We start from the raw sequence: 22711 nt of genomic DNA, 5'->3' as shown, positions 1-22711 counted from the left end.
TTTGTCATTCTGGGATTAGGGGTAGCAAAAAAAAGAAGGTTGCCACAAAATAAGCTACGAAATGCTTCTCCTGAATCTGGTGTGTTTGTCTTTGTTACCAACACGCCTAAAATAAATGGCCACACATATTCTATCAGGTGTCTGAAGTCTACGAGAAAAAAATGCCGTTCCTCTTTATAACTTTCTTTTTCGGTTTTGTCAATCAAAACTGTTTTGTTTTCCAAGAAATCGTAGAAACTGGAAAAACCCGTTTTATTAATAGTTCTAGGTAAGGTACGTTCCGTGAAAATGTACACTCCTTGCTTCAACCATTTTCTTGAAATATAGTCGCTGTTATTTAGAAATCTTTTACATACTGTTGAAGAATTTTTTTTCTAGAGAGTGCAGAGCGGTGAGCTATTAATAGTTCACACGTCAGATCAGCACAGGTCGAGTTGACCTAGCGCGTGGTATTCTTTGAAGAATGTTTAGTGGGTCTTTAAGTCAAATTATTTTCAACCAATCTCAGTCTACAAGTAACACTATAATTAGCTGCAGTTGTGTGAGTTTAGCTCACGTTAGCTGCAGCTAGGGTCATAGTTTAGCTCACGTTAGCTGCAGGTATGTTCTTAGTTTAGCTCACATAAGCTGCAGGTATGTTCTTAGTTTAGCTCACATAAGCTGCAGGTATGTTCTTAGTTTAGCTCACATTCGCTACAAATCAGGTTAGCTGCAAATACGTTTTGGTGCTCTGTTTTCTACATATTAGCAGTAACCCAGCTTAAATAGTTTACACTTTAATATATCAGGACATGGCGTATTCGAGGCTGATTTTTAATTTTAAAATGAGATTAGTTTATCTGGCAAAATATTAACACAATGCAGCTCATGACACTAATCCAAACTTAGATGTGAGTCCAATTACTCAGTACAGCCTCACCATCGATCTAGTCTAACGTGCAAGCATTAGCTGACAGGTGTTAGGTCAGGTGGACGAAGCTTGCATCATACAAGGTGGGTGTGTGGTGGTGGTTAAGCCGGGACACCTTTAACAACAGGTGGACCTAATGGGACCTGGCAGGCAGAAGGGGAGACATATGCTGCCGGTACGTGTTAATGAATTGAGAGGTGGTAGATGTGGTGTGTCTGCATACGTGTATGTGAACTTGCTTTATGTTAAGGGCGTCGATGTTGTAGCATAGGTTCGATCTTTTGTTGTGACGTTTTGTGGTCAGGCTATTGTGTGGTCAGGCTATTTGTGTGGTTAAGTTATTTGTGTGGTCAGGCTATGTGTGTGGTCAGGCTATTGTGTGATCAGACTATTTGTGTGGTCAAGCTATTTGTGTGATCAGACTATTTGTGTGCTCAAGTTATTTGTGTGGTCAGGCTATTTGTGTTGTCAAGTTATTTGTGTGGTCAGGCTATTGTGTGGTCAGGCTATTGTGTGGTCAGGCTATTTGTGTGGTCAAGCTATTTGTGTGGTCAGGCTATTTGTGTAGTCAAGTTATTTGTGACGTCAAACTATTTGCGTGGTCAAGCTATTTGTGTGGTCAGGCTAAGTGTGTGGTTAAGCTATTTTTGCTGTCAAGCAATTTGTTTGGCTAAGTTATCTTTGTGGCCAAGATGTCTGTGTGGTCAAGCTATTCTGTGGCTAATCTATTCGTCTGGTCTAGCGATGTGTGTGTTGAAGCTATTAGCGCGATGAAGCTATTGGTGTGTCTACGTCAATCACGTGACACACCTTGGTGTGTCCAGCTCTTTCAACCAAACACAAAACCGTGTAGTCTTTAAAAACGTTCTAGTATTATTACACTCTCACACGCATACACCGACATACTTAAATACTTACACATACACGCACACATACACACCTATACCGACATACACACCGACACACAGAAACCTCGATATACCTATATGACCATATGCATATGACACGTCCCATAAAATTGACCCACTCAAACACATGTGTAAAAATCAATACACACTATTTTATGGCCGTTGAACAAAAACCGATACGTTACGTCATTCAAACAGTGAGAAAAGGTAAAAAAATATAAAAGGTTGTTAGGTAACAATGGGTTACGGGCGGGGAGGGTTGAACATCTTACCTAATGTTTGTAGCTTCTCTGTCAACTTTACTTACAAAGGTTTCTCATTTACTAACACCGCTTGTTTCTTTTTTAGAGCTAGTTTAAGTAAGGTAGATTGAGACAGATGCACTGTGTGTCGCTATGAAAGAGATGAACAATGAATCACGTTAATGCAGACCGACACAATAGGAGTTTCTTTCAGGTAACTCTTTGGCGAGGGGGGGGGGCATAAGAGCTACCCCCCTCCCCTCCACCAAACAACACACGCCAGGAGCAAACCCCCTCCCCTCTCCTCCCTCCCCAGACGAACATACCTGTTGCCACCAATTGGCTTATTACTATTGTACGTAGATAATCCTAATCGGCTTAAGCGATTAAATGATTAAATAGAGGAAGAGCTGAAGAGTTGCCTAAAATATCTTCCTGGATTAGTGCAAATAGTTTTGAAGTTTAACATTTCAATAAATCAACTTTCATAAATTTATGCTGATTAGGCTCCCCCCCCCCTCCCCATCCCAACATTCAATGTCCTCATCTCCAACCTTGTTCAATAAAGTCTACACTGGTATAATAATTGCTCATTATTCAGCTAAACACACGTGTTTCTCATTAATGTCATTAACACACGTCACTCACACATCAGTGTATACATCACTCACGCACAGATAGTGAGTCCCACACCACACATCTCTCAATTCACTCACACGACCCCCAACTGTGTCTATTGTTTTTTGTTGTTTTTTTTACAAAATAGACAATTCATATACGTGCAGCGTATGTACACACCACCGTGTGTGTCACTGTTGTGTGTGTGCTGGTTCACATCAGTGTTTGTATGTGTACAAAGTTGAGCCAATATTTAGATAGTGCATGTAGGCATTTTTTTAAACACGTTTCCAGTCACTTTAAAAAAAAATGCGAGTTGTTGAATAAATATCGAGTTGTAAATAAAACACGTTTATATATTGACATTAGAAAGCTTGAGCTTTATTTATTGATTTGAAAAGAGTAGATAACCCTCTTACACCCCCTCCACTCACTTTTTTGAGATAAGCTCACGCCGCCCCCCCCCCCTCCCCTCCTCCCGCACAAGGCAATATTGGTGCGTGTTTTTTTTTTTAAATAAAGTAAAGGGGTCTTCACATATTTTTCGATCGAAACTCTAGGTTAAATTAACAATTAATGGTTGAAATATGAACGAACAGACAGTGTTTAATCTAAACCGTTGTTGCTGGTTTGCTATGTATTGTGAACAAGCATTGCAACTGGAAAATTCAAAGAATGATGAGAATCTGGCGTACATACATTACAACAACAAAAAACACTTACTAAATACCTAATGAATTTACCCTCGTACACTTTTTAAAAATATAAAATGTTAATTAAGTTAATAATTTACAAAGACAAATTTAGCTTGCTTAAGATAAGAATTTCGAAATATTCCCGATATTCTAACAACATCCCAGCACTGTTCAGGAATACAACGGGAATTTTAAAAAAGCGATGATTTTGTTTCCATCGGAGAGTGGTCTAGGGACTGGCCATCTGGACACCAGGATGGCTGCCAATATTATTAAAAATAAAATAATTGACTGTAAGGTTTGAGTGATATACATTACAAGAGTAAATATAAAGGTTTTGCTACGAAACTATGGTTGGCGATATTTGCCATCCAATACCCTAGCTATATTACCTAACTGTTAAATTTAATGAACGATACACATATACAACATTCTTCTCCATTCTTAATTGTAATGCTGGATGGGATTTTATCCAATATAATTAAGTATTATGTGTAAATTTGTTATGCGGCATATACTTTGTTGCCTTTGATTTCAGCCTGCTTTTTTTCTGGATTTGCTTCAAGAGCATGTTCAAGAACAACCTATATGGAGGCATTTATTTGATTTTCGATTTTTCTCTCCTAGATGGGTGCCTGGGAATTCGAACTCGTGACTTTTCGGTTAATCAACTATGGGCATACCGACCCGACTGCGCCGACCCCTTTACCAATCTGAGAGTGTAGCAGCAGGTTGACATTGGATAAAATTAAACATATTTCCTTGACGATCACCTACTGCATATGTTAGATGATTCGGTTGTGGACAGCTTGAGTCAGAGGCGTAGCGACCCTTCCCGGCGCCCGGGGACATACTTTCAATTTGGCGCCCCCCTCGGAGCAAATGTTCGATTTGCACCCCCCCCTCAAACTTTTCATTTGCACCCCCCCCCTCAAACTTTCGATTTGCACCCCCCCCTCGACCTTTTCATTTGCACCCCCCCCCTCAAACTTTCAATTTGGCGCCCCCCCCCCTAAGGTCGGCGCCCGGTGACATATGTCCCCCCGCCCCCCCCCCCCCTCGCTACGCCTCTGGCTTGAGTAAAGGTTCACCAGATGAATTATGGGACAGCTCGAGTGAAAGTTCACCAGGTGAATAATGGGACAGCTTGAGTAAAGCTTCACTAGATGAACTACGGGACAGCTTGAGTAAAAGTTCACCAGATGAACTATGGGACAGCTTGAGTGAAGCTTCACCAGATGAACTATGGGATAGCTTGAGTGAAGGCTCGCCAAATGCACACTTGAACGACCAAACTTTAGACTGTAGATTATAGTGAGTGAGGAACTTACAAAATGCAATCTTGCTAAAATTGCGTGTTTGCTGCCATTTTTTATTATATAAATATTTTTTTTGGCCCAAATACAGAGATCTGTTAAACGCTTTAAAACTCGAATTGATTATATCACCTACCAAAGTACCTATTAAGAGATCACCCTCGAAAATCGATACTACAATAACCGCCCCTACACATTATAGCTTTTATGCTTATGTCAAAAGAAACCAACGTTTTGGTGAAATAATAATTAACTACTAAAGACAGCTATTTCTGTTCGCAATATTCTGGCTTAAAATGTGCATTTCTTCAATTCAAAATAGGCCTACTAGTCCATCTTCATCTACAGGGGGCTTAACTAATTCGTTTAGTGATTTCCTTATTTTGGCTTTTAAAAGTCGTACCTGCAGTTGTTAGATTTTGTTCTTCAGATCAGAGGCGTAGAGACCCCTCCCGGCGCCCGGGGACAAACTTTCAATTTGGCGTCCCTCCCCATATATTTTTTGTTTATAATTCAAAACTGCAGCTAGAATGAGCTTTTAATTTTTTTTTCAAACCCATTTTGGCGCCTCAATGGTCGGCGCCCGGGGATATATGTACTCCCCCCCCCCCCTTTCGCTACGCTTCAGATCTTTAGCATGGTATATAGCCAGAGAATTGGCAAGCAGAAAACTAGAGATGATATTTGCAGCAGCCTGCTGAAAACGTTGTGAAATCCAGTCACATCTGGGCAAGTGCTTCAACAATGATAGTAGTCATGTGATACTGATGTACTGATCTAACAGGAGTCTTACTGGCAGTAGATCTGTGTCAAAGTAATGATAAATTATATTGTCATGTAGGTCTACTTGTAAGAAAGAAGAAAGCAATAAAACTTTCAATTCAACGATACTATTTCAGCAGGGTTTCTTTCATACATATGTCTCAATGGGTAGAGGCGTTTTAACTTCAAGGGGGGGGGGGGGTTAAAGTAAATATTTTCTAATTACATTTAATATTGTTTCTATTTTGTACTGCCCCCCCCCCCCCCTTCCCCATGAGAAGACTGAAAAAATAACACTGCTAATAGAGTTATCTGGTATATATAAGTCCATATGTTCCTTTGAATTCAAATATTCATTTTTTTTTTTACCCCATAATAATTATTTTTTACCTTGCTTTATTTATTTTGTAAAAAAAAATATTAAAATACATTAATCCGAAGTTAATTCCTCACTCCCAAACATGAACTCTTTTTTATGTGAGATGAGCTAGTGATAACTATTCTTCGTTCAGTGCATCAGAATGGGATGGATATCATTCATTATCAACTCAAGGCATAACTAAACAGGACTGATCATTGATCATGGTCTAACATTTAAAGTGTTCAGTGTGAACATAGCTTCATCCTGAGCATGCGCAACAACGGGCGAAGCTCCGAACAACCATTTCCGCGTCTATGAATGGGTTCGAGATTTATTTTGCCGTGTGCGAGAGTGTGTACTACAGTGACTCGTCGGCTATCGACGACAGTTCAGCACTTGAAGTCGAAGAATAGCGCATTAAAAATAAAAACAATGGAATTTTTCACAGAAGAAAGGGGGACACCCAACACGGGGAATTATCGTGTGTTTTTTAGTAAGTGATTTTCATGTTTAATTCAACTAGATCTAGATTCTAGTATCGAAAATTTGAAAATAACTTCGGTACCGGCTGGCTTATCTTCTCGTCGGTAGTCAACGTAACACTCACTACGTAACTTGCCATTCACTAACAGTAGCGAAACTCTAGCCTAAGCTATAAGTTAAATCTTAATCTACATGTCAGTGATTGATTTAACTAGTCATTCCATCTTTCATTTTGCTGCCCTTTGAGAGTCCTAAGGTTAAACTTTTAAACATGTTTAAACTTTCAACGAATCTCAAAGCCGCATTTGTCATGTTAAAATAAATAGCAGCACGGCCTATTTCTCGGATGACTGACACTAGGGTCACTAGGCCTGTACTCGACTCTAGTTTAGTCACAGTGAAAAGAATCTCTGTATCTGCAATGTATAGATATCTAGATTAAGTACACAAGATATTAGTATTATCAAATGTTTAATGCAAAATGTAGAAATTCTAGACAAAAACCTAGCAAAAAATGAATCTAAAATACGCGAATAGGCCTAAGAGGTCTTATGCATAGATTATTTATTTAGATTTTAGATGTTCATTAAGTGTAATAGTGTATTTTTAGTGTAACATAACTGACCACTGTTTTTATATTAGCCTATAGGCCTAGTAACTTGTTACAGAAATATGACTACATTACAGTCTAGAATCTAGATCTGGTGAAGATCTGAATAGGTATCATTCACTTAAAGGGCAATAAAGGCAGTTCAATACAATATCTAGATCTATCAAGGCCTATTCAGTGTTTCTTCCAGGTATCTCTTTTCTGGATTGGGGGGGGGGGGGGGGGGAACAGTCTACCACCCCTACAGAACAAAATGGAATTTATATAGAAAGTATGTACTTTAAATAATGTCCGCCACCCCCCAGAGAAAAAAGTCTGGAAGAAACACTGGGCCTATTCTATAGTAGGCCTATGGCCTATATGATGTATGACATAGGTAGGCCAAATTGGTAAGTATTAGGCCAATGTCCTACATCTATGAAGTCTTGCATGTTATGAATGTTATAGAGCAGTTGTGCTTAACCTGAGGGACGACGGAACTATTAAGGGTTTGGTGAATGCATACATAAAGCTACTGGAGTTTGGTACCTCCAAAAAGGTTAAGAACCACTGTTAGACTATAGTCTATAACAATAATAGTAATTATTCAATATAGGCCTACTACATGAATGTCATGTAAACAGTTTAAAATAACTATAGTTGGCATTCTTTAGACTGTAGTTTTTAAGTTAAGTCTCGTTTCGCTGTTACTTGTTTTCAGTTTTAAAGCAGAATGACTAGACATGATGCTACAAACATGCTTGTTGATTGATGAAGAGATACATACCCTAAGATTAGCTAAATTATATCTTTAAGTTCCTTGCCTAAAATTTAATTTTCTAAAACAGAAAATGCAGATGGGATTCCAATCTCTCCATTTCATGACATTCCTCTGTATGCAGATGCAAATAATAAGCATTTCAATATGGTTGTTGAGATTCCACGATGGACAAATGCCAAAATGGAGGTAATGATCAATGAGGTTTTAACAAAATACCATTAGTTAGGCTATTATTTCAGAAAATATAATTTTATGCTCTGAATACTAAGCAGAATTCCTGAATATTGTTTACAGCTGTAAGGTAAAAGAAAAGATGTGGTTTGAAAAATGTACTTGTTTTTCTGGTTGAAAATGGTTTGTCTCAATTGCATACTTAATACTTTAGTTCTGTCAGTATCTATCCTTTTATGACTTTTTTTTAGTAGAACTGGGGGGTAGAACTAAAGTAAATCTAGTAAGTCAATTAGATCTACCACCTTTTATAAAAAGGCATAGTAATAATGAAATCAGTTTGTAGGATTCTTTACTACCTACTTCATTGTAGATATATTAGGCTTAATATATCCACTATCAGACTTAAAATTTGTTCCGTTTATTATTGATCTGGTTCGGTTCAGATTTACTGTTAGGTGTGATAGGCCCTTAACTTTGGTGCTTTTTTTTATCCGGTACTGTTAGCCTACCTATGTTCCAACTTGTTGAAAACTGGTTTCCTTTACGTGACTATTTTAACAATACTTTTTTAAAAGATCGTCAATAAAGTTTTTGATTTGGATCTAGTTTGTCACATTAAGTGTATTACAAGGTTTTTTTTTAATAAGCCTATAGCCCAAATTAGATTTAGTTGCTCCTAGTTTCCATTCTGCGTATCAGCCTTGAGATACCTATTTACTGCCGTCATGGTCGCATTATCGTTTGGTTTTAATTATCAACCATGTACCGGGCCATAGTTTGCTGAATGTGTAGATCTAATTGCCGATAAGGTTTTTTTTTTTTTTACCTAAAAACGTGTTAGGCTGTTGAATTTTTAAAAAATAAACTTGTTTATTTTAAGCGAATCGCCGATAAGGATTTAGCCTTTATGCAAACAGTTGCTAGGCTATGTGAGGACGGTGTCAGGGTCAGTGTTGACCTCGATGACCCTGTCGTCCCTCTCGACGCGTATGGTACAGACTACAGGGGGGGGGGCGGTAGGTTAGGCCGACACATCAAGCCACGTGTGCTGTTGGTTTACCGTTTACTTTTTTCTTGTTTTGTAGACCCCGGGTTGGGGCATTTACAAATGTGGTTATAAGTTGGCTAAATTGTTTGTTTTTTTTTAAATAAGGGTTTCGTTAGAAAGATTGCTGGGGTTTCGTTGGGAAGATTTAAGTTAGAACACTCTGGGGATGATTGATACTGATGTCCGATAATAGACTCTTCCTAAAATAGGTGTGTAAGGTAGTTGGTACTATTTTAATCTGGACTAGTTTTATGGTTACAAATTATTAGGGTTAGGTGTATGTTGGGACTAGGGTTATGGATATGGTTATTGACATTAACAAGCCATGTGCGTATTCATTTAACTACCAGTTACCTAACACCCATTTTTTAAAAAGATTCTATTATCGGACAATGATATTTTTTTTAACACCCTCCCCCTCCCCATCTTTGTGAAGTGTATCCTAGCATTACTAATAGAAAAATTATTTTTAAAATTTCTCAACAGATCTGTAAAGAAGAGCTACTGAACCCTATAAAACAGGATGTAAAGAATAACAATTTAAGGTTCGTGAAGAATATCTTTCCTCACCATGGCTATATCTGGAACTATGGAGCTTTACCTCAGGTGCATTTCTTTTTAGTACCTTTAAAATTTTAAACTAACTATATATAGAGAGCAGAATAGTTTGACATTGCCTGCAGTTTATCTAACATTGGAGTTTAATATAAATAACTTTTATAAGTTCATAGTAATTTTTCTTAAATGATTGGGCTGAACAGTAATGACTTAGTGAAAATCAATGCTCTACTAAATGAGGTAACTGAATGCCAAAGCAACCAGCAGATGGAAGAAATCAATAACACAACAAACAAGGGTATGCCGCAAATCAGGCTATTGATCACAGATTTCCAGATCCTGATTTTGTAGTTAAAAGCTTTAATTTGCTGCTGTTGTGTTGAAGCACTTGAACTTTGATTCCTCGTTTCTAGCTTAACCAAAAATATCTGAACTTTTTTTTCCCCAGACTTATGAAGACCCTAATCATATCACACCAGACACTGGAGCTAAGGGGGACAGTGATCCCATTGATGTTTGTGAGATAGGTCACAAGGTACTGGATTCTTAAAAATGGCTGTAGTTTGTCTGTAGATTGATGGCACCAAATCTTTTAACTTGAAGGTAGAGTGTAAAAGAAACTGAGGCTGTTACAGCACATCCAACAAATTGACCTTATGCTGTTTTAACCCATATTATCCCAAGGTCTCAAATTTTTATAATTTTTTGATATGGTTTAGCTTTTGGGCACTGAATGAAGGAATGACTATGGATTTTTTTTTTTAATCAATACTTTTTTAAATATCGATTTTTTAAAAAACGTCCCATTAATGGGACGCTAGCAACGAACGGCCCCATGTACATTTATTGAAAAATAAAATCATTTATCACGAAATATGGCTAATCACGCAAAAATTAAGCTGTATTCTGATTTTGTATTGTTAGACCAATGATTAAATTGTTTAGGACAGCAAAAAATACTGATAATGATCAATTGGGTTAGCCATACCATGGTCTAAAATGCAGAAATTATGTTCAAAAGTCTAGTTTTCTTTCAATCTAGCATCCATCAAAGTGAACAACACTTGGAAATAAGTAAAGCTGTGACTAGTACATCTAATTATACACACATGATCACAAGTATTGTTATTATTCATCGAAACTGTAATATAATTAAATATAAATAATTGATTTTTTGGGGGCGTACTTGAAATTTTCAGGTGGGGGGTACTTAAATTTCAGGGGAAGGGTGGACATTGGTAAAAGTATGTTTTGTATATAAATTCCTATTTGTTCTGGGGGCAGAGCCCCCCCCCCCCCCCCTCCTCCGAAATGATGCCTGAAAGAAACTCTGCCCTCAGTGAATTTGCAAAAGACGATACGGTCCAGTCCCAGATGTCATCCAGCCATCTTCTTTTTTGTTACCCTCGCTATCCCCCCCGCCCCTCACAGGCGTACATTAGGACATCAGATATCTTATTTCTAGGGCAAGGATCCGTCTATGGGGGCTTGTGTTGAGTGTTCATGGCTCTCATCCATGTATGCAACTCACTATGCGAACAGCTCCCAATCTAACACCAGGAATCTCCTTTAAAAGTTAACAAAGTAAAACTGGTATAAGGAACCTTTGGGGGGGGGGGGGGGGGGGGGGGGGAATTACTGGGGCATGACAACTGTACACAGCTAATTCACATTTCTGCTATATGTAGCTTGAGCTCTCTTACTTATATGAAGAGAGTTAGCCAACCCCCATGACTCAATCGTTTCACCAGAATCGTGACCATTGTTATTATACTGGTTTGTTATAATTTTAATATCGTGCGCTAGTACATTTACAGCAGTACTAAATTAGTTTGTATTCAATGGTAGTAAATACTTCAGTAAGTGTAATTCTGAAAAATTACAAATAAAATGTAAGTTTTTCAATATTTGCAATTTTTTATACAATAATATATAAGTATATATAAGTCAAGGTCATAATTAAATATCTATAAATACTACTTAACACCCCAAAGTCAACAATTAACAAAGTCAACAATTGTTTCACCATAAATAACCATTTAACATAAATATTTGCATCTGTGTTTCTCACTAGTGTCCAATAAATGTGACGTTTGTGTAACAATCTGCATACATATAGGTCAAGGTCATAATTAAATATCTATAAATACTACTTAACACCCCAAAGTCAGCAGTTATCAAAGTCAACAATTGTTTTACCATAAATAACCCTTTAACATAAACATTTGCATCTGTGTGTCTCGCTAGTGTCCAATAAATGGGACGTTTGTTTAACAATCTACATGGGGCCATTCGTTGCTAGCGTCCCACTTATGGGACGCTTGCTGTACACTTGATATAACGAAGTAGTAAAAAAAAAATTTTATTCTTAAATTTTTATCAGATAGAAATATGGTACTGCTACAAGTTTCAAATGTATTTTGCACTTAAAATGTTAATATTTTAGAAGATATGCAATTTTCTGTGCGCATGTTTTCTTTTTTCCGCCATTTTGACAAGTCCTGCAAATCCGGCACTATAACATTTTTCTAAATTAATTTTTTTCATAAAACACACACACATTCAATAGTCTAACCATTTTCAAATACAATGAAACATAATTTGTGTTTTAACTAGTTTTTAGTAAATTTTGGCAATTTTTTTTACAAGCGTCCCATAAGTGGGACGCTAGCAGAATATGGGTTAATATAATGTCTTGGGTTTGAATTTATTTGAACAAGATGCTACCATTATAGAGTAATTGAATGAATGGCGAACATTGCAGGTTACCTTGTTCTTAAGCCTGCGTTAATTTTTTTTTCTGAGAGATTCGTGTAAATAATTGTTGCCATTGCTAAATTAGTTGAGATAATGAAATGAACTTTTCCTATCTTTGGTTCACAAAACAACACCAGATGTCAGCAGCTTCAGAAGGGTCATCTTTATAAGTTGTTTACACTTTGTTTAAGAAAAGATCTGTCTGGAATTTTTTTTACAGTTACATATGAAAGTCTGGAATCTAAGTTTCAACAGACTAGTATGAACCTTGTATAGCCCTGACTTAAAGCCCAAGTTATCACTTTAGGTTTTAGTTAGACTATAATTATTCTTCAATTTTTATCACTCTCAATGGACTGTAAAAAGTTTGGGTGCTAACCTTAGTTAGCTCTCTTTACTAATGATACTTACATACCATCTTTTTTGGGTATTTGTGAACGAGCTAAAGTGTACAGAGTTACCCATCAATAATACACTGTATTATTAAAGCAATTTTTAAAATGGCTATTCATCTGTAGCCCTACAAGCCATCTGATTTGTATGTTCACCAAACAATATACCTTTTTTATATAAAATATAAAAACTGTCACTAGTAACTATGGGTACAGACTTAGTACTTAATTTAAAGCATTTTATAAAACTGTTAATGTATTGCTTTTTTTTTTGTACAGATTCACCCAAGAGGATCTGTTGTAAAGGTCAAAGTATTGGGGGTTATGTGTCTTATTGATGAAGGTGTGTATTAGCTATTAGCATTAATTGTAGAGGGACTGGGACATCCACAGAAATGTATGCTACAACCCTCTCCCCCACCAGTCTGTTCCATATGTAGAGGGACTGGGACATCCACAGAAATGTATTCTACAACCCTCTCCCCCACCAGTCTGTTCCATATGTAGAGGGACTGGGACTTCCACAGAAATGTATTCTACAACCCTCTCCCCCACCAGTCTGTTCCATATGTAGAGGGACTGGGACTTCCACAGAAATGTATTCTACAACCCTCTCCCCCACCAGTCTGTTCCATATGTAGAGGGACTGGGACATCCACAGAAATGTATTCTACAACCCTCTCCCCCACCAGTCTGTTCCATATGTAGAGGGACTGGGACATCCACAGAAATGTATTCTACAACCCTCTCCCCCACCAGTCTGTTCCATATGTAGAGGGACTGGGACATCCACAGAAATGTATTCTACAACCCTCTCCCCCACCAGTCTGTTCCATATGTAGAGGGACTGGGACATCCACAGAAATGTATTCTACAACCCTCTCCCCCACCAGTCTGTTCCAAAAGTGATCCCCTCATGAAGATGTCCACTAAAAATTTGTATGCAAGTTTATAATATACATTGAGCATGTGAGGTATTGCTCATTTACGTCAATTGTAGATGCAACATATGGGCTTCAAGAATGTAAAGCTTCTTTCCGCCAATGGGCTATAGAGTGAATAAAAACTGCTTATATATCCTCTTTCGGTAGATTTTTAAAATATGCTTATTTCATTAATCCAGATAAAATTCTTAATATATACATTGATATAAAATTTCTTTTCTTATCGCTAACCATAATTAGACTGAATGCGTCAAAAATTTATATTTTTGTCATTTGCATAAAACCGCTGTACTCAGTTTTGAAGCCTTCTTGATAGCTGCTGTGCACTCCTTTCTGCCACACAGACACCCAAACTAACCAAAAATATAGCGTTATATAAAATCAGTTGAACTTTTGCATTAAAAAATTCTAATAATGTTTGTCTATTAATAGAAGCTAAGTATAGATTGCCATTGACCCAAATAAACACTCAGTGCACAATCTACTTATTTTATCACTATACAGTGACTCAATGACAGGGTTGCTTAAATAAATATTCTGTTTGCAGGGTAGTTTTGTATTGTAATCTACAAGTACTTGGATGTTAAATTTGTTTTTGTCAGTGTTGACCAGAGCTAGTAGCCTTCTTCCAGTCCACAAAAGTTGACTCTTGTTAGACATCCTGGGCTGCTGTCCTGAGCTCCTTGGGCACTACTGTGGTGCCTGTCACTGCAATTTTATTTTTTATATAAAACTTTTTTTCATCTTAAAATGTCTAATAAATGCCTGTTTTTATTAAAGGTGAAACTGATTGGAAGATTTTGGCCATTGATGTTACAGACCCTCTTGCTTCATCATTAAATGGTAGGCTTTAAACTAGTTGGTATACAGTTATTCAGTCATACTTAACTTCAGTTAGGAATTTTAGCTCAAGCTTAACTAGTACATTGTTTTTGTGTCCCTTGCAATTGAAAGTTAAATGTTGTTTCAGATGTACCAGATATTGAGGCTAATTTTCCAGGTCTTCTGAGGGTATGTAGCTAAAACCAGTTAGCTCTCATTTGACTTAAGAGTTTAGCAAAACGTAAATTAATAAATGTATGTATGGCTTCTCTTCTGTGTGCTGATTTTTCTAATTAATATATTTATCTTTTTAGGCAACATATGAATGGTTTAAGTATTACAAGGTGCCTGATGGGAAACCTGAGAATCAGTTTGCTTTTAATGGAGAGGCTAAAAATAAAGTATGTAATATGAAGGTTTTATGAACATTAGTTTAAACATTGTTGGAGCTGGACTTTATTGAGTTATAGTTTTTGACTTTTAAAAAGTATGTCAGGGCAATTAAATTGAGATTGATGACAGAGTTCTGTCATAAGGGTGTTAACTGTGATTTTAAACATAATTAAAATCCTACATTTTGAACCTTTAATGTGATATGAAGTTCGGCAGCCTTGAGAAAACTCATATAACTTGTTTGTTGTTAAATGTACTGAGCTTTATGCCTTTTTAATACTGTGTTAGCTTTTTTTTTCACTTGTTTCCCATTTCACATTACTTAATAAACAAAAATTGTCTGCTAGTTTTTCCCATTCAAATGCATGCAGACATGCCTACCATCCTACCTCAAAATTGTAATTGTTCCGCATTTATGCAAAAAATTGTATCCTGTTCCGCTTTCAACAAAGTTTATTTCCACTTTTTCAAAAAAATAATGAAAATGTAGTATTATAACTGGGTTCTATGGTCCCACAGCTATGCAATGAGAGGATTGAACTACTTAATCCAATAGTATATTCAAATACCACTACCATTTTATTATATCTTGCCATTCAGTAGTTCATCTTGAAACTCGACATCAACACATACAAATGATTTGACAGGATGACATTATTTACTGTTTCTATATATTGCACTATAAGAAATAGACATCGGATGACTTGAACAAACGATACTAAGACTGGACAACCTCACCCTAACATAACACGAACGGGACTACTACTTGAAGTTTCTTTCCTGGCAACAACGCACTCACACTAAAACGTCACTTTCTTGCGTACCGCGTCACTCTTGCAATATTATAGCTTCGCACCAGCATTCATGCGCACCAATTTGCCTAGTGAAACATACATCATAACATGTAGAATAAATTAAAAAATGAATGAATTGAATTGAAAAAAAAAAAGCAGGGAAAGGTGATTATTTCCCTTTGCCATGATTCTGTTTGCTTGTTATTTATGTGGAAGTTAGCTGCTGAGCTCAGATTAGGCGTCTTTTAAAAATGAACACAATATTTTTGAAGTACTCAGAAATGTATGTTCTTTTTTGTTTGGCCGTTGTAGATTTAAATTATGCTTTAAATATAAAGTATAGAGGAAAGTATCATAAAATCCTGACTAACGCTCTAATTTGTAGATCTAGAATCTATCTAGATTATCTACTTACTAGGCCTATCTTATCATTAATCTATCTAATAAGCTTGGCCTTAAGTCTTGAAATTAAATAAAAAATGTCATGTACAAGTGTTGCATTTATGGTTTTACTGTGGGGTGGGGGTGTCTCGGGGTACCCTAGGTTTTTAAATTTTTTTTAAATGCTTATCTAAACTACGCAGTATTTAGATGATTTTACAGACCAGCTGTATAAAACTATAGGCCTATGTTTGTCATAAGAATTAATTTATTTTTGCTTAGCAAAGTAGCATTCGTTTGTTCTTCTCTTGGCTTCAAATTCCTCTTTTTTGGTAAGACGTTCTTACCCTTGGTAGCCAGGGGTATACATGTCTATGGAAGTGGCTTAGACAGCTGTTTTATATTGGAATTGTTTTCTGGATTTTTTTGTATTTAGTGTTTTGTGGTTGGTGGTAATTGTATTGCTACAAAATACAATGTTATATAATACTCAACACATAATCTTACCTTGTGCTGAAGTTTACCTAGCGTGTTGGATAAACTACACATTGCAAGTGTACAGCATTCATTGTGTAAATTATTTAAGCATCTAGGCAGATTTTGCAGAACAAAAAACTAAGTATACATTTTAAGAAATCGGTCCAATGACCCCCCCCCCCCCCCCCCCCCTACTGTCAGGATAAAGGCTTCTTTGACCATGCAATTCAACTAACTACACGTTTTTTCTAACTAATTTGAATTGTTTATGGACATTGATGTAATTGAATATAGGATCTATATTAAACTATTTCTATTAAATTTTAGGATTATGCTTTACGTGTGATTGAAGAAACACATGAGCAGTGGTCCACCTTGTTGAAATCATTAGATGATTCCAAAATTTGTAGGTAAGGAAAAAATTGTTTATAAACAAATGAAAAGGACAGTTAAGTTGTAGCACTATAATCTCCTTCAATACATTCAAGATGCAATGATTTGCAAATTCTATATTCCTGGTAGGTAAAACCTGGGCTGCCACTTTTATGTTATTTAGGATTTTTTTACTTTCTTGTATATACGAAGTATAGAGAGTCTTGTAATCTTGAAAAAAAAAAATCAAGATTTTTACAAATCTTGACATTTTACACCTCACTTATACGGGAAAAACATAATTTTGCAATCTTGTCCGTGTGTGTGTAAACACGATAACTTGATGGTACAACATAAACTGCAGCACTAGCTAAGGGTTTATCAACATTACCATGATGTCGTTAATTTCACAATTTTTTTTTTTTTTTGCAATAAACTTTGTTAATAAACACAAAATAGAAATAGAGATTTTTTTCGCTTCTTTTCTTAGTAAACTATTTATGATTTATATTGAATGACTACTCAATATTGGCAGTGCTAAAAAAAAGCTGGCGTACATCACTGTACAATTACATTAGTTCAGGCGTACTTAAAATGTATTTTTATTTAGATGTAACAAACTAGTAGTTCACTTTTATATTCCCATGCATATTTCTTCACAGACAAAATGTTACTGTTGAAAAATGTACACATTTAATTGATGCAGAAGATGCTAAAAGAACACTAAACAATGTAAGTATTCTATTTATAGATTTCAGTACTGACATTTTAATGAAATAACTGACTGTATTTGTGATTAGTTAACTTAAAATAACTTTCCCTTTTCAGGCCCCTGAATTAGTGGCAGGAACTGAAATGAAACAGGAACGTAAGTTTAACTATTTCATAAATCAACTGAAATGCTTTGCGCATTATTGTGAACAATACAGAATATCTCGGATGTCTCCCTCCCACAAAGCAACATTTTATTTATAAAGTACACACAAAATAGAAATTGCTGGCATCATCTACCATGTGAAAGGAAATAATAGGAATATCAAGGGGTTCAGTAACTTTGTTCCCAGTGCAAATTCAGATTTTGAGCTTATTTTTGTTTTTATCCGAATGAGTTTTTGATAGTAATATATTTATTAAATTTTATTGTTGGGGTAATAAATTAAACATTCCCTTTAAATTTAATGTCCTTTTCACCTTTTTAAAAGTTGTTACTTTACTTTCAGACAACAAATGGTACTATGTTATACCAGTTCATGCCAAGTAAGGTGCCCATCACTGGATGTCCATTATTTGGTTTTGTTGAAATTTAGTTAACATCAATTGAACATTTGTACTTTAATTTTCAAGATTTGAAAAATCTGTTTATTCTCACCTGATTTAATTAGATCAATGGCCCAAAGCTTTTTTTTTTTTTTTGGAACATTTACTTCTTTCATTTTCAACTTGGTGCTTTTCAATTGTTTGGCTAATGTATTTGATAAATATTTATGATTAAGAATCTACTTGTGCAGTCACATACATTCATCAATAAAAAAGAATAACAATTTAATCTTTTATAGATCTGATTTTTTTTCTTTGTATTTATTATGTTGATATAGACATTTTATTTTCAAATACACATACACTAAACTGATTGCATGGAAAAAATGCAAGAAAATAAAATTATACAAAAGTCAATGACAGGAGGATTTTCTTAAAAATAAAATACCCGCTTACAATTTCTGTTGTAGAGGAGTTACAATATAAAGAACAGACCAATTTTTAAATGCAAAGTTTTATTAGGGAAATAAAATTATACAAAGATAATTGTATCAAAGCAGAACTTTCTATACCTGTCAAGCCTTTGGAGGGAGGGGGTGACTAAATCACAGGACATTCTTCATGGGTTATATTTTTAAGTGTAAGTTTTCCTCAAATCAAAGTACACATTTCTGAACAAGATGAATGTACAAAATAAAAACTATAAATGCATATAGCAATCTGTAAGAGAAGTATGGCAACAGGAAACGATTAAAGCTCCTCCGATGTCAGGAAACAGGTTTCTCACATTCACCAATTCCACCCACTCACTCCTAGCATTAAAATGTACAGATAAAACATCTCAAAATAAAGTTGTTGCATTCACCCAAATGTATAGATTATATTTTATATATGTATATATTATTTTTTAATTTCAAAATCTTTTCATAAACTACAAGCACACCAACAAAACATGCAAATACACAGAAAGAAAAAATGCAAGCACTAACAGTAATTGCTTAATACTTTGGTTAATTTGCTTCTCTTACCTAATTACTAGTTTTAAAAATTTCTTTTGAATTACAAAATGTAACTTATTGCGAACTACTTTTTAAGAGCCTCTACAAGAACAAATTGTACACACTTAAGAAATCTGCCATTTTTGTTACTTCCTGCATTATTTAATGAAGATACAATTGCTGGTCTGTAATGCACAAAATCCCCAGATTTAAAAAAAAAGTGAATGCAAAGAGTGGGTTTTAAACCTTTCTTGGCATATTCTTTTTTAAACAATATAAAGAGATTTTGCCTAAACCTAGCAGATTATACAAGTAGTGTAGAAATTAGAATCATAAAAAAAAAACTAACACCCCATAATACAAAAAAAAAAGAGTGCAAAGAAAAAAGCCAACATAGTTATACATGTTATATGTGATCTGCTTAATGCACACACAAGATTTGAAATTTACCTATACACAGAGATGATTTAAAAATGTATTATAAATATGTTTTAAATAAAACTAAAAATTTGATATAATTATTATAATAAATCACATTGCCCTAAAATCATTTTTCTTACTTCTAGTATACAATACACTCACATTTTCATTTATCAGGTTACATAACTGATGAATGAGACGCTAAAGATTAAGAAATATTTTACCGACATGCGGTCAAAATAGATATAGCTTTTTTTTTTCAAACAACCAATGTAACTTAAAGAGCAATCGACCAACCATTTTAAAGTTAACTTAAAGTTAACCATATGCTATTTTTCATTTGGTAAATTTTGTAGTTTTACCTACATGGAGCCTACCATCAATTACAATAAATTCAAATACTAGTACATCAAATTCACTGCATTACCAGTAATAAGACAGTTGCAACTATACAATGAAAATTAATTTTACACTTTAAATGGAGCTGAGATTATACAACCAATTTTTATTGGTAAATTCATCAAGACAATTTTTTCAAGCCAAACACAACTACCAAAAATGTCCATATCCCAATAAAATGTCCTTAGGCCATACACTTTTCTCCAGAGAAATTTATTCAAGAATAAAGACTGAATCTCTCAATGTATTCAATTGTAGCTTGAAAGACAGTCCTCTTCAGGGAGCATCATTAATCATCCATTTATTCCAGAAGTTACAAAAATTTTAAAATGAAGTAAATTGTGTTCAGTGATGAAAGGCTATCATGTGATTGATACTGGTTGATCCTTCTGGACATTCTGAGACTAGCTTGTGCAAGACTACTGGAACTTTGCAAAAAATGTACACAATCACTATTGCTTCTAAAGTATATTCTTCAAAGCTAGTTTACTTTAAAAATTTTATTTTGAAAATAAAATAATTTGCATTGAATAAACTTATTCCCAGAACTCTACTTGGCCCAGTAGATCAACAATAATACGACATTCTTATATATGCACACACACATATATGTATATACAAATGCCCCCAACCCCTGGTCATAAGATCAAACATTATGCTTGTTTGAAGCTGATTGAGTATATCATTGAACGTGACTTCAATCTTACAAACAAGAGCTAACATCAGCTGGTGATTATGTATTTAAACTACTTGCTTTAGACCTCATCTCTTGGTAGCTGGTAGTTTTTGGTGGAACTCATAGTTCCACAAACATGAAAGTCTACACTCATGTGTTCCTGATTCCACTAAATTTCACCCAACACTCAATGTTTGCCTCCATTATTTACAGAACATTCTCCCAAAATACTGTACATAATTGTAGTCCTTTACCAATGTTGAAATCAGTTCCATCCAAAGCAGCTCAACTGGTGAGCTGCTTGTACACCAGTAAGGTGACTCATGGCACCAAGGCTCCCCTGTATCAGTTAACTGGTTGGTGAATATGGCGATTCACTTTTTATTCTGGGAGCGTGTGGGGAGATGGGATATGGGTAGTGGTGGAAGGGAGGGAAGCCGATGTACGGCAGGCTCAGTGGAGACTGGGGGAAGGGAAACTGTAAACGAAGAGGGGGAGGGGAGGATAGAAATGAGTCCACTGTGTGCGGTGTTGGTCGCTTCACTAGATGTGGCTGTGGGGATGATGAGGTCACCAGACACAGAGGCTGCGTCTGCTGTCCAGCTTCGACTTTATCGTCAACAAGTGGTGATAAAGGGGAGCTAAAATCGTTGCTGTCACTCTTGTGTAGGAAGTCTCTGCTGGCCAGAGGACTGTCCTGCGCGTTGGTCGAGTCGGACTCGCACCCAGAATGGACAGATGAGTCCAGTGTTCGGTTCCTCAGCAATGTGTCATCATCATCATCGTACTCTCCTGCACCTTCCCCTTCCCCCTGCTTATAACGGATGCACTTCTTCTTTCGCCTGAAAAAAATATCAACCCACAAATATTAGTGTCCAGCATACAAAAAACATCTAAATTGATATTTTATTATTAATTATTCCAGTTGTCCGTAAAGCAAATATATTTTTAAAAAAGCATCTATAATTAACACATTTAGAAAATAGCAGCATAAGTTCGTATATTAATCATATATTAATAAATGCAACAATAATTTTTTTTTTCAGTTAAAATAAAAGAAGCAATGGTGAATTTCATGTTATTGCTTCTTGATTTACGTCTACTTAAATGTTGCTATTTTAGGCAAGGCAACTATATTTCATGTGCAAAAGTAATTGGCTGATAAAAAGTATTTTATAGAACATAGATAAGCCTTTATAAAAAAAAACATTTATAAAAAAAAACAGAAAATACAAAAGCAAGCATTGGATTTTTAAGGTCGGTAAAGTAAAACAAATATTTGTAACTACTTGTATCACATCAATATCCAACTAAGCATGAAATATTCTTAAGTTTAAATGTACCAATTTTCTACTTTTAAATCATCTGAAATGCTTATTTATATCTCTCATGTAACTGGTTTTTTTTTAATTATCACATATCAATTATCATTGATGAACAAAACTATAACAGTCGATGTACAATAATTAAGATTTCTTTTACTCCTGCTGCAAGAAAAAGTATATTTAAATTTGAAATTAGCATCTACTGGTAATAACCCCAAGCCATAAAGTGCTGTTAGTTGAGGAGAATGTGAAAGGAAATATTAGTGGAGAGTTCAAGCACTACAGACTTGCTACAAGCAGGATGGAGAAACATCAACCAAAGCTAAAAGAGAAAAATAAAACCAACAAAAAGGAAAAAAAAAATGTTATGTGCGCACTACTAGAGGAAGTATAATGAGAAAGTTTGATAAGACTATTCACGTCATAAACTTGTGGAAATTGTAGTGGGTTACTGCCCTTTAGTTGGAAGTTATCATTCGAGCAGAATGTTTCAATTATTAGTCTTAATTATAGACAGTGAATAGTCTTACACAGAAATGTCTAGTTATAGAACAAGTACTGGTTGAAATATGTCTAGTCACTGAAAGAAAAACCAAAACCATTAGAAAAAGAAAGATAAATAAAGCCTTTACAAACAACACAAATGTAAAATCAATGTGCCAGAGATTTTAAGGGGGCTGGGACAGAGTACAATATTTTTACTTCAAATCTAAATGGTCTTTTCTAGAAAAAAATTGTGGCCAGAATTTTCATCATTTATCATTAGAAGGATGAAATGTAAGGGCAGGCAAGTAAATTTAGTCTGGATTGTTTACCTAACATATGTCAGTGTAAACAACCACATATTTCTATTCTGGTT

The 22711-nt window shown here is 35.4% G+C and overlaps 2 protein-coding genes across 10 annotated transcripts in view; one reads left to right on the top strand and one right to left on the bottom strand.

Annotated features, from left to right (window-relative positions):
• Positions 1-6011: 6011 nt before the first annotated feature.
• On the top strand, positions 6012-18323 carry LOC131956485 (uncharacterized). The gene is made up of 12 exons (XM_059320956.1): positions 6012-6305; positions 7733-7851; positions 9374-9493; positions 9894-9980; positions 12874-12937; positions 14319-14381; positions 14509-14549; positions 14675-14761; positions 16733-16815; positions 17440-17509; positions 17606-17645; positions 17998-18323. The coding sequence occupies exons 1-12, from the start codon at positions 6131-6133 to the stop codon at positions 18036-18038; spliced, it is 990 nt and encodes a 329-aa protein (XP_059176939.1). The 5' UTR covers positions 6012-6130; the 3' UTR covers positions 18039-18323.
• LOC131956484 (protein pangolin, isoforms A/H/I/S) overlaps positions 18176-22711 on the bottom strand; it is a 90893-nt gene continuing 86357 nt past the window's right edge. For 7 of the 9 annotated variants that reach the window (XM_059320946.1, XM_059320949.1, XM_059320947.1 and 4 more), the window contains one exon: positions 18176-21369. In XM_059320946.1, the coding sequence (XP_059176929.1) occupies positions 20877-21369 (493 nt within the window). In that variant the 3' untranslated portion in view covers positions 18176-20876. The remainder of the gene's footprint in view (positions 21370-22711) is intronic. The other 2 variants (XM_059320954.1, XM_059320955.1) reach the window with 1 other exon arrangement.

The sequence above is a fragment of the Physella acuta genome, unplaced genomic scaffold (genome assembly GCF_028476545.2).
Source record: "Physella acuta isolate Inbredline_101_S28 unplaced genomic scaffold, ASM2847654v3 ptg001155l, whole genome shotgun sequence".
In the NCBI taxonomy this organism is placed as follows: domain Eukaryota; kingdom Metazoa; phylum Mollusca; class Gastropoda; family Physidae; genus Physella; species Physella acuta.
This window is presented reverse-complemented; position numbering and strand designations above follow the sequence as displayed.